Source organism: Polypterus senegalus, chromosome 9 (genome assembly GCF_016835505.1).
Source record: "Polypterus senegalus isolate Bchr_013 chromosome 9, ASM1683550v1, whole genome shotgun sequence".
In the NCBI taxonomy this organism is placed as follows: domain Eukaryota; kingdom Metazoa; phylum Chordata; class Cladistia; order Polypteriformes; family Polypteridae; genus Polypterus; species Polypterus senegalus.
Window position 1 is genome coordinate 103,869,810 of NC_053162.1, and position 11,814 is coordinate 103,881,623.

Below are 11,814 nucleotides of genomic sequence, written 5' to 3' on the forward strand. Positions count from 1 at the left end.
AAAACCCCTTCACTAGCAACACAAAGTAGAAAAAGTTTAAAATCATCAAAGGTGGCAGGTTAGGAAATACCTAAGAGTCCTGGGTTCAAATCCCAGTGAATGCTATGAAGTAGATTAGAAAAGTGCTACATAAATATTATTAATCTAAAAATTATCTTTGCACACTCTTATTTCATGTTTTACAATGGGATTTTAATGTAATGGTTATTGTTACCACCAGTGTCCTAGGTCCAAATCCTAGGTTCACTTCATTGCCTTTGGGAATTCTACATGTTCTCCCTGTGTCTGCACTGGTCTTTTGTCCAGATTCACCATTACTTTCTCACAATTTCAACAGCATGAAGGTTATCTGATGTGGCAACTCCAAAATGTCTTTGTATCTGAGTCTGCAGTGAACTGCCACCATATGCAGGAATTCCTTTTGCCTTGATCCCAATACTGCTATGAGATGTTCAAGCTAAATCCATCCAGTCCATCACAGGAGAGAGCCCATCATGGTTAACTCAGACCCTCAATCAATGAAACACCATATATTAAGACTATTGGAGGAAACCACATATACACAGAAGGTTCATGCAAACAGCACACAGAAAACAGTCCAGTGAGGACTTGAACTGGGTTTCAGCAATGCCACCATGCCACTTTATACATGTGAAACATCTTCCTCCACCATGCTGTTTCGTTACAGACAAATGCAGTAAACATGGAAATCTTCTTGAAGAAACTCAATTTGGAGAATATTGATAAATGTGTTACATAAAACAGGCATTAACTGTTTAGAAATAACTCGGTAAAGTGATGCCTTCAGAAGAAATCATCCCACACAGCATGAAACTGACAGAAAGCATGAGGGCAGACGTTCCAAAAAAGATAAGCAATCCTTGGCATAGTTCATTCAACCCATAGTTAGGTGTGGCTCATATTTTCAAAATTTACAAATTTAAATTTTCAACAATGTCAAAAAGACAAAATATTAAGGTAAGATAACTAGTAATCATGGAACTGTTGCCCCAGATATCGGTCACCCTGAAATGCAAAGCCTAGCTATAGATTATGTGGTTAATTTCTAATTTTACCCACCCATCCTTCCATTGTCAAAACCACCAAATCTCATCCATGGACCAGTATTCTGGAGTCTATCCTGGTAGTGTTGAGTGCTGGGCAGGAACCAAATCATGATGATATGCCAGTTTTCTTACTTTATAAATACATATTGTAAATATAAAATAAACACTAAAGTTTGTCCAGCCTACTAATGATCAGCACCTGTCAAGCACTATAAGTATCATGAGGTTCATAAATATTTCTGCTCTCAACGTGTCATTTTTAGACCTTACAGTATTATTTTTACATTATAGTTTACACAAAAGAGGTTCCAGTTACTCACTTAATTCATCGTAAAAATAATTGGCCCATCTAGGTAGCAATAATTTACAAGAATAACTTTAAAGGCTTTTTTTTTTGTAAAAATGCATGCTACACATGACATACTCCTCTGGTTGCACTTGACTGCCATTTACTAGCACTTCATAATAATCACTGATAATCCGTCAGATCTGGCGATTTGGGTTCATTTCTCACTCAGGTTATCTTTTACTGGAATTTGTATGTTCTGTCTGTGTTGTGTTTTTCTCAAGAACCGGGTTGTTACAAATGTCCCCAAATACAGTACATATGGCCAAGTTAATACCTTCACTGGAGCCCTTACAGTTTGTGTATCATACCAATCAAACCACGGATAACACAATCACACTAGTCCTACACACCATATTATCCCACATGGAGGAACAGAAAAGCTATTGCAGGATTTTGTTTATTGACTTGCAGTTTAGCCTTTAATACAATCATCCCACAACAGCTAATAGTGAAAGTTTCTATGCTCAGATTGAACACTTTACCTTGTAACTGGATCTTGGACTTTGGAAAGACAACAGACAGCATATGTTGACACTAAAACATTGTACACCGTCAAACTGAGCACAGGGGCCCCTCAGGCCTGTGTGCTCAATCCATTGCTCTTTACTCTGCTAACACATGACTGTACTGCCAAATGCAGCACAAATCAACTCATTAAGTTTGCTGATGATACAACAGCACTAGGACTCATCAGTGATGAAGATGAAACATCTTATAAAGCAGAGGTGGAACAGTTAATGAGCTGGTGTAAGGACAGCAATCTGTCCCTTAATGTCAACAAGACAAAAGAGTTGATTGTGCGCTTCAGAACAAAGGCTGAATATCCCCCACTACATATACAATACAATACAATACAGTTTATTTTTGTATAGCCCAAAATCACACAGGAAGTGCCGCAATGGGCTTTAACAGGCCCTGCCTTTGACAGCCCCCAGCCTTGACTCTCTGAGAAGACAAGGAAAAACTCCCAATAAAACCTTGTAGGAAAATGGAAGAAACCTCGGGAAAGGCAGTTCAAAGAGAGACCCCTTTCCAGGTAGGTTGGGCGTGCAGTAGGTGTCAAAAGTAGGGGGTCAATACAATACAATATACACAACAGAACAATTCCTTAAGACAGCATAATAAAAATTTTAGAATTACGGTTTAACAGTAGATGATATGACATAATTAGGTTTGGATATTTTTAGAGTCCTGGAGACCTCATCCATCTAGCTGCATCTCCATTTGGCCATGCCACGGCTGAAACATTGCTCCGATGAAAGGACCCTCTTTCCCATGATTCCTGTGATCCTCCATCAGGGATGACTTTACCATAGGCAGGCAAACAACTTGGCAGGTGGGCCGTGGCACCAATGGCCACATTTGGGTACCGAGAAAAGAAACAGAATAGGTGAGGGTTAGTATTCAAATATAATTATCATGTTACTTATGTTATAGTGCTAATGACTAACAACAGAGATGCAGTATGTACAGTTAATCAGCAGCTCTAGTCAGGATATGCTAAACTGAAGTAGTGAGTCTTCAGCCGGGATTTAAAGGCTGAGACCGAGGGGCATCTCTTATGGAAGCAGGAAGACCATTCCACAGTTTAGGGGCCCTGTAACTAAAAGCTCGACCTCCCACTGTTATTTTATTAATCCTTGGAATCCTAAGCAGACCGGCATCTTGAGATCTTAATGTGCGCTCAGGTTTGTAAGTCATGATAAGTTCAGACAAGTAAGCGGACCTTGGCCATTTAATGCTTTATATGTTAAAAGGAGGATTTTGAAATCTGCCCTAAATTTAACTGGGAGCCAGTGTAAAGATTTAAGAACTGGGGTTATGTGTTCATATTTTCTTGTTCTTGTAATAATTCTTGCAGCGCATTTTGGATTAACTGGAGGCTGTATAGAGAACAGTTTGAACAGCCAGTGAACACCGCATTGCAGTAGTCAATCCTACTAGAGATAAATGCATGAATTAATTTCTCACAATCCTGTTTATTTAGAAAGCGCCTTAATTTCCTAATATTTTTAAGATGGAAAAACATGTTTTGGACGACTTTGTAATATGCTTTAAATGACATGCTAGAGTCAAAGATAACTCCTAGATTGCGGGCTGATTCAGTAAAATTAATTGGGATTCCAACTGAGTTAAATGACGACAAAATATTGCTGTGATCAGCGTCATTCCCTCCAACAATTAACATCTCTGTTTTATCTGTATTTAAAGACAAGTAGTTCTCATTCATCCATTCCTTTAATTCACTAACACAACTAATTAAAGACAACATCGGAGAAACTTCATTTGATTTAAATGAAAGGTATAACTGGGTGTCATCTGCATACGAGTGAAAATTAACATTATGTTTCCTAATGAGAGATCCCAGTGGAAGCATGTAAAGTGAAAACAGTAAAGGTCCCAGTACTGAGCCCTGCGGACACCATATTCAACTTCTGTGTATAATGATGGAGTACTGTCAGCACATTTCTGTACATACTGGAATCGATTTGATAAATAAGAACTGAACCAAGCGAGCACGGGCCTGTAAGCCCAACATCGTTTTCTAGCCTGTGCAGTAAAATAGAATGGTCAATGGTGTCAAATGCTGCACTTAAGTCCAACAACATAATTACAGTGGAATTTCCTTCATCAGAGGATATCAGAATGTCATTTACAACCCGTGTTAGTGCCGTTTCTGTACTATGACCAGTGCGAAAGCCAGACTGGAATTTCTCAAATAAATTGTAATGCATAAGGTGTGACTGAAGCTGACTGGCGACTACTTCTCTAGTATTTTAGAGAGAAATGGTAAATTTGAAATAGGCCTATAGTTATTTAGTATGTGTGGGTCTAGGTCTGACTTTTTAAGTAAAGGTTTAATGACTGACACTTTTAGTGCATCAGGTACTGTGCCATGCAATAATGAACTATTGATAATGTTTAGAATGGTGCTACAAGAACATCCATTGCACTTTTACTAGTTTTGTTGGCACTGGATCTAGGGAACAAGTAGTGGGCTTCATTTTAAATTAAAGTTAAGACTTCCTGCTCAGTTACAGGATTAAAATTATTAAAGTGCTGAATGCAATGTGAGCAGGGTCTGCTAAGCTAGTATTTGGTTTGTACTGTGATGCTGAGATCTGGGATCTTATATTTTTAATTTTCTCATTGAAGAAGTTCATAAAGTCTGTACTGCTAATATCTGTTGGTATTTTGCACTGTTGATCTGAATTCCCATTTGTTAATTTAGCCACTGCTCTAAAAAGTACCCTAGGATTTTTATTATTGCTATCTATTAATGTAGAATAGTATTCTGAGCGAGCTTTAAAGAGGGCCTTTTATATTTATTAACACTCTCTGTCCATGCAATTTGAAAGACATGTAGCTTTGTTGTTCTCCATCTGCTCCAGTTTTCGACACTCTAATTTAAGAGCTCGAGTGTTTTCATTAAACCAGGGAGAGTTTCTATGTGCTTTGATCACTTTTGTTTTAGGGGAGCCACGGTGTCCAAAGCATCTCTCAAGGTCACATTATAATGTGATGTTAGCTGATCTAAATTGTTTTCCACGTTTACATTTGATGTTAACTGATCTAAATGGTTTTCCACAATTACACTCGACTTACTCAAGGTATCTATAAATTTTGAAGCAGAATTACAATCTAGATGTCGCACTGTCTTTGTTTTAATCTGCGAGCGCTGGCATGGGCAGAACTAAATCAAACGTAATTAAGAAGTGATCGGAAATAACTACATTTAATGGAGTAATATTTAAATTTTGAATTTCAACTTTGTAAGTTATAATTAAATCTAATGTATGGTTATGATTATGAGTTGGACCTTTGACAATCTGACAAAATCCTACTGAATTTAACAAATAAGTAAAACATTTGCTAAAAGTGTCAGTTTCCACATCAATGTGTACATTAAAATCCCCATCAGAACTACGTGATCATAATTTATAGCCAAATCAGACAGAAGGTTGCTAAATTCAGTCATGAACAATGAATATGGCCCTGGTGGTCTGTAGACTAGCACTATAATTGTGTTGGAATCTGTTTTAATATTTAAAATGAATGCCTCAAAGGATGTAAAGTTGCCTAAATTTTTAGGAGTGATTTGCATTTTGTTACAATGAATTATTCCAAGGCCTCCTCCTCGACCAGAATCTCTAGACTTATGAAGGAACGAGTATCCATCTGGTGACGCCTCAGCTAGGGAACAGTGTCACATTTACTAAGCCAGGTTTCAGTAAGAAGACACAGATCAGATTTTGTACTTAATATTATATCATTTACCAAAACAGCTTTAGTGCCAAGAGAGCGAATGTTCAATAAACAGCATTTAAAACTGCATGGTTCTTTCTGAACTGCTGATATATTTTTGTTTTAATTTGAATTAAATTTCTATTACAGATGCCCCTGGTGGAGTGTCTGGTTTTATCCCTTGGTCTAATTATACACCTTATTTTTTGGTTATCAATTAATTTATGGTTTGTTTCAAGACTAAATTTACTGGATGCCCCACAACAGGGATTATGGGTAACAGCTTCAGGAAAATAACAGGTGGGATAAAGAACAGCCTGTGATTTAAGATCACATGACTGCGGCCTGGATGGTGCTCTAATCAGTCAACCAGGCAGTTTTGCTGCCATATTTTGGGATAATACATAAGATCCCTCCAGTTAGGATGAAGACCATCTCTTCTGAAAAATCCAGGCCTTTCCCAAAAATCATCCCAATTGTTCACAAATGCTATGCTTTTATTTGCACACCAGGTTTCTAGCCAGCAGTGAAAGGAATGCAATCTGCTATAAATCACATCCCTCTATATAATCTTGGTAAGGGACCAGATACAATTAAATTCCGACATTTTGTTTTAGCTTTGGTGCATAGAGATGAAGTTCGCTTTAATACCTCAGATTGCTGTAAATAAATATCATTAGTGCCGACATGCAGCAATAAGGTAGATACTTCATCGTCGGCAACACGGTCCAATGCGGCCTTTATGCCAGAAATCTTGGCCCCTGCAAGGCACTTAACATTAACTGCTGGTTTAACATAGTTTGGAATTCTAACATTCCGCACTATGGAATCGCCAATTATGAGCACTTTATTATTCTCAGTTTCCACAGGCGCGCTGCGGAGAGCTGAGAACCTGTTCTGGGTCCGAATTGGTGACCTGGGTGCTGGGGGACTAAATTTTGGATTCTTAGACCCACGTCTTACTGTTACCCACTCGCCCTGTGGCTGAATTGGTGCTGCTGATTTCGGCCTCGCACTGACTACAGTGGGACCTGGAGAGACTGAAGCCGAATCAGATGTAGCCGAATTGTCTAAACAAACCGAGTCGATCCAATTTTCGGTTTGCCTAATCGCTATCAGATTCCTAACGCGGTCCTCCAATTCGCGTATTTTCCCGACCAACTCTAAATTAACTAAACATTTTTGGCAGGTGAAGCTATCTGCACTGTCGGCCGGAAAACCTGAGCTGTACATACTGCAGGACACACAACATATAAACGTGCCCTCGATGGGCAGAGAGCAGATAGAACTTACATTAAATGTTGAAGTCATCTTTGCCGTTTTTATAGGTGCTTCTGCGCTTTCCGTGTTGAGCTGAATCACCGTCGCTTTTAAGTTTCCACCACCCGCTAAGTGATCGACTTTAATTTCTCACTGCCGGTTATTTCTACTGGTCAGCTGCCGGCTTTATCTCAGGTGAACTTGCTCGTGTGCTTTCAAAGGGCTACGTGCCTGTGGGAGACGCCGCCGCTCTCTGCTTCCGCTTGCTGATCCGCTCTCTGCTTCCATATTAGTGGTTCTCCTCTGGAGAGGGTAAGCAGCACAAAATTCTTGGAGTGTCTACATCATTGAGGCTCTCTCCTGGACTTTTAATGCCACACACCAAGTCAAGATACTTCAGCAGATGTTACACTTCCTTAGAAGACTTAAGTGAGTGAGAATCCCTCCTCCCATCCTCACAACCTTCTACAGGGGCACAACTGAGAGTGTCCTGGTTTGGAAACTGCAGTGTGTCTGAGAGAAAGACTCTGCAACATGTGGCAAGGATGGCTGTGAGGGTTATCAGGGTCACTCTCCCCTCCATTGAGGATGTTTTAAGGACTGATACAAGAAGAAAGATCCCTGCATTGTGAGAGACTCCTCACACCCCTCTCACGAACTGTTCGATCTTTTGACTCCTGGTAGGAGATATCGCTCCATAAAATCAACAACAGCCATAATGTGCAATAGCCTCTTTCCACAGGCAATAAGACTGCTAAACTCTCTGTAACATGCACATAACAAGCCAGTTTCTTATACACATAATTATTTTTTAACTGTAGTATTTAATTGACTAATTTACATAAGTATTGGTTGAACTTTGTCTTCATTTACTTTTTTGCGGTTTTTCCCTTTTTCTGGTCTTGAATAACACAGTTTAATTCCACTGTATTTTAGATATGGCTGGAATGACAAATAAAAACTGGAACTTATCTTTAAAATGTCCCAGTGTGAAGCTAGGGACTGGGTTACTGATTAGGATACGTCCCTTCCTTGTCCTCGAACTGCAGAGTTTAGGCAGCACAAACATAAAGGTTTGCTGAAACATTCAAAGGTTTAAAGGGGCTATCCAAGAAATGCAAACACTGGCTAGCAGTGCCAGGCACAAAGAAAATTTCACAAACACCAAACATAATTATCTGTCCAGATAAGAAATTGCATTGAGCTTATCGTGGTAACTGACTAAAACAGATTATAACAGGTAAGTTGAGTTTTCTACAACCCCAAATCAGAAAAAGTTGGGGCAGTGTGGAAAATGTGAATAAAAAAAGAAAAAAGCAAGTTATAAATTCTCCTCAAATTTTATTTCATTGCAGACAGTATGAACACAAAATAATTCATGTTTTTTTTTTGTCAACATCATTTGATTTGTAAATAAATATCCATTCTTGCCATTCAGGCTTGCAACACATTTCAAAAAAAGTTGGGACAGTACAGCATTTACCACTTTGTACAGTTCCCCTGTCTTTTAACAACACTTAAAAGACGTTTAGGCATTGAAGAAATCAAGTGACTAAGTGTTGCAGGTGTTATATTTTGTCCCATTCTTCCTCCAAACAATGTTTTAGGTGCGCAACAGTACGGGGTTTCCGTTGATGCATTTTTCGTTTCAAAATGCGCCAAACATTCTCTATAGGAGACAAATCAGGGCTGCAGGCAGGCCAGTCAAGCATCCACACCCTCTTCTTAGGCAGCCATGCCTTTGTTGTGCGCGCAGTATGTGATTTGGCATTGTCTTGCTGAAATAAGCATGGGCGTCCCTTGAAAAGACGTCGTCTTGAAGGCAGCATTTGTTCCTCCAAAACTGAAATATACTTCTCAGCATTGATGGTGCCATCGCAGAAGTGCAAGTTACCTTTGCCGAAGGCACTGACACAACCCCATACCATGACAGACCCTGACTTTGGGACTTGCATCTGGTAACAGTCTGGATGGTCCTTTTCCTCTTTGGTCCGCAGCACACGGCGTCCATTTCTTCCAAAAAAGATGTGAAAAACCGATTCGTCTGACCACAATACACGTTTCCACTACACAATGGACCATCCCAGATGCCTCCGAGCCCATAACGACGGCGCTTCTGGACACTATGTATGTAGGGCTTCCTTTTGGCACAGTACAGTTTTACCTGGCATTTCCTAATGTAACTACGTACTGTAGTGCTTGAGAGTGACTTCCTGAAGTAGTCCTGACCGCACGCAGTTATATCATTTATTGATAAATGACGGTTTTTAATGCAATGCCGTCTGAGGGCTCGGAGATCACGACCATTCAGTTTAGGCTTGCGCCCTTGGCCTTTGCGCACGGTAATTTCTCCAGATTCCCTGATTCTTTTCACTATGTTATGCACTGTAGAGGGAGAAATGCCCAAATCTCTTCCTATCTGTTTTTGAGAAACGTTTTTCTTCATCATTTCAAAAATTTTTGCCCGCACTTGGTGGCAAACTGGCGATCCTCTGCCCATCTTTGCTCCTAAAGTAGTAGGCCTTTCCTCGATGCTGCTTTTGTACCAAATCATGATTGCAATCACCTGTTAACATCACCAGTTTCAAATCACATCATTATTTAGTTATTATACCTCATTACTACCCCTGAATTGCCCCATCCCAACTTTTTTTGGAATGTGTTGCAAGCCTGAATGGCAAGAATGGATGATTATTTACAAATCAAATGATGTTGGCCATAAAAAACATGAATTATCTTGTGTTCATACTGTCTGCAATGAAATAAAAGTTAAGGGAAATTTGTAAATTACTGCTTTATTTTTTTATTCACATTTTCCACACTGTCCCAACTTTTTCTGATTTGGGGTTGTAATAAAAAATGCAATAATATATTGAGACAAGTTGCTTACGTATTCAATTTTTGCAAAAGAGTCCAATCTGCTGGGAATGGGGGCAGTGCCACACTTGTCGCAAATATAGAGACACTACTGTGCATGGTATATGCAACTACAAAACATCTCTAGTTTTGCATGGATAATTGGGCAGCAGCACATAGATAGAAAGTTATTGCCAATTTGGACCTTATATAAATTAAAGAAAAAAAGAACTAAGTGCAAAAGAACATTTGAGTTTCTTTAAAAGGGTGAGAAAAAATATTCGTAAAAAGATTCAGAATTTTCATGTCTTATACCCTACTGCCTTTTCCATACACAATTTTAGGAGAGTTATGCTCTGCGAAGAATTAGCGCTCACAATATGCTTGATCCCCGCCTTCAACTTTTCTCTGCAATGTTTTTGATTCCCTTCCAGGGTTGGTTCCAGCCTTGAGACTGATGGTAAGCGGGTAAGACGAGCTTGAATTGGGCCAAATGAACTGGAGCACTGGATGAGTGTTGATATTTTAGTATTAAACATTACAGTGTCTTCACTAGTGTACGCAATAAAATGGTGCTTAATTGTAAAGTTAACATTAAAAGTAAACATTGTTCTATATTCCCCTCCTTTTTTGACGTAGCAATTATTAATTTATTCTATAGCCTATGCAAGATCAACTCAAATGCATAACAGCTACACAGAACTCATAAAGTGCCCCCCTAGTCAGTATGCGTGCTCACATGGCAGGGTGACGAGTGGCATCTCGGACTCCAGTCCACGGCTCCGGGGGCTCCGGGGCGGATAGCCTCAACGATCCCAGCGGGGGTTTGGCAAAGGGGATCCCGAGGTATTCGTGGACAAGCCGCTCAGTCCCCTTCACTCGCGACACGCTGCCTTTTAAGCGGCCGTTTTCTACGGACACAACTGGGTTAGCATGATCGTCTTCTAGAGAAAAAGAAAGAAGGAGAGACAAACACTTGTCAAGTCAGTAAATGCATGTATTTGGCGACACGTCTCTCCGTTTTTTAAATTCTCTACTAGAAATTACATATAACGCAGGTGCCAAGCCCTGGTTGGAAGCCAGAAACTCTCACAATCTTTCACTCTTTTCTGATTGGGCCAGTACCCTCTCCGAGTACGCTGAGTCATTCGATTAAACGGGACAATTAGGGATTTAAAAAAGGCAGTACCGAATATCACCATGTCTCAAAATTTTCAATATAATACCTGTTAACTGTGATGCAAGTCCGATCCATATTATAAAAGAAATAAAAATAAAAAACTGAGTAGTCGCTCCCATTGTTCGTGTTAAACTTGCGCCTAATTCTTAGCGATGTAGAGAAAGATATCTTGGCGCTTTGTCCGTCTCTGAATATGGGCTCAGTTCAAAGTTCATCGAACAACCAGCAATACGCTGCGGTAAAGTGCTGAGATAAGAGCTTGTGGTCCCAGTCGGACAAAGGCGGAAATTCAAGGGCAAAATGTAATTGAGTAAGAGCTCCCTGTTACAAGGAAACATTCTGCAATTTCCCCGGATGTTCCATCTCAACTTCTATTAAGTGCAACTAAGGTATTGGGTGATTTCTTAATATACAGTAAAAGGAAAAATGAGATTAAATTATATAAAACACAATCATTATGCACAGAGCACAGCAATTAACAGAATCTTTTATATACGTGTTTCACAACAAAACACACACATACACACCCGACATCTGCTGTAGGTAAACAGCTTGGGTGTGCACAGTTACATGTAACAGGGAATTTTTGAAGCCCGGCACCTGTCAGACCAATGTGCGGATAAATCGGAGGAATACGGTAATATGCTTGTCTCTCCCTGAATGTAAATAAGAATAACATGGAAAAGGGTGTGGCTGCAGGTAGTGTTGATAATACAGTATGTAGGAGAATTGGGAGGAGCTCAACAGCAAAGTGCGTGTTTACACTCTACTTTGAAAACTGTGAAGGGTGAAAATAAACGTGACCTGGAGATTTTAAGAAAATCTATCTATCTATCTATCTATCTATCTATCTATCT

The 11,814-nt window shown here is 39.6% G+C and overlaps 1 protein-coding gene across 1 annotated transcript in view; it reads right to left on the minus strand.

Moving 5' to 3' along the window:
* Positions 1 to 11,240, minus strand: part of LOC120534882 (carboxylesterase 5A-like) — a 49,001-nt gene extending 37,761 nt beyond the window's left edge. Inside the window, exons 1-2 of the mRNA XM_039762396.1 lie at positions 11,004 to 11,240; positions 10,517 to 10,721 (exon numbers count right to left, since the gene is read on the minus strand). Of these exons, the coding sequence (XP_039618330.1) occupies positions 10,517 to 10,721; positions 11,004 to 11,076 (278 nt within the window). The 5' untranslated portion in view covers positions 11,077 to 11,240. The remainder of the gene's footprint in view (positions 1 to 10,516; positions 10,722 to 11,003) is intronic.
* Positions 11,241 to 11,814: the final 574 nt, after the last annotated feature.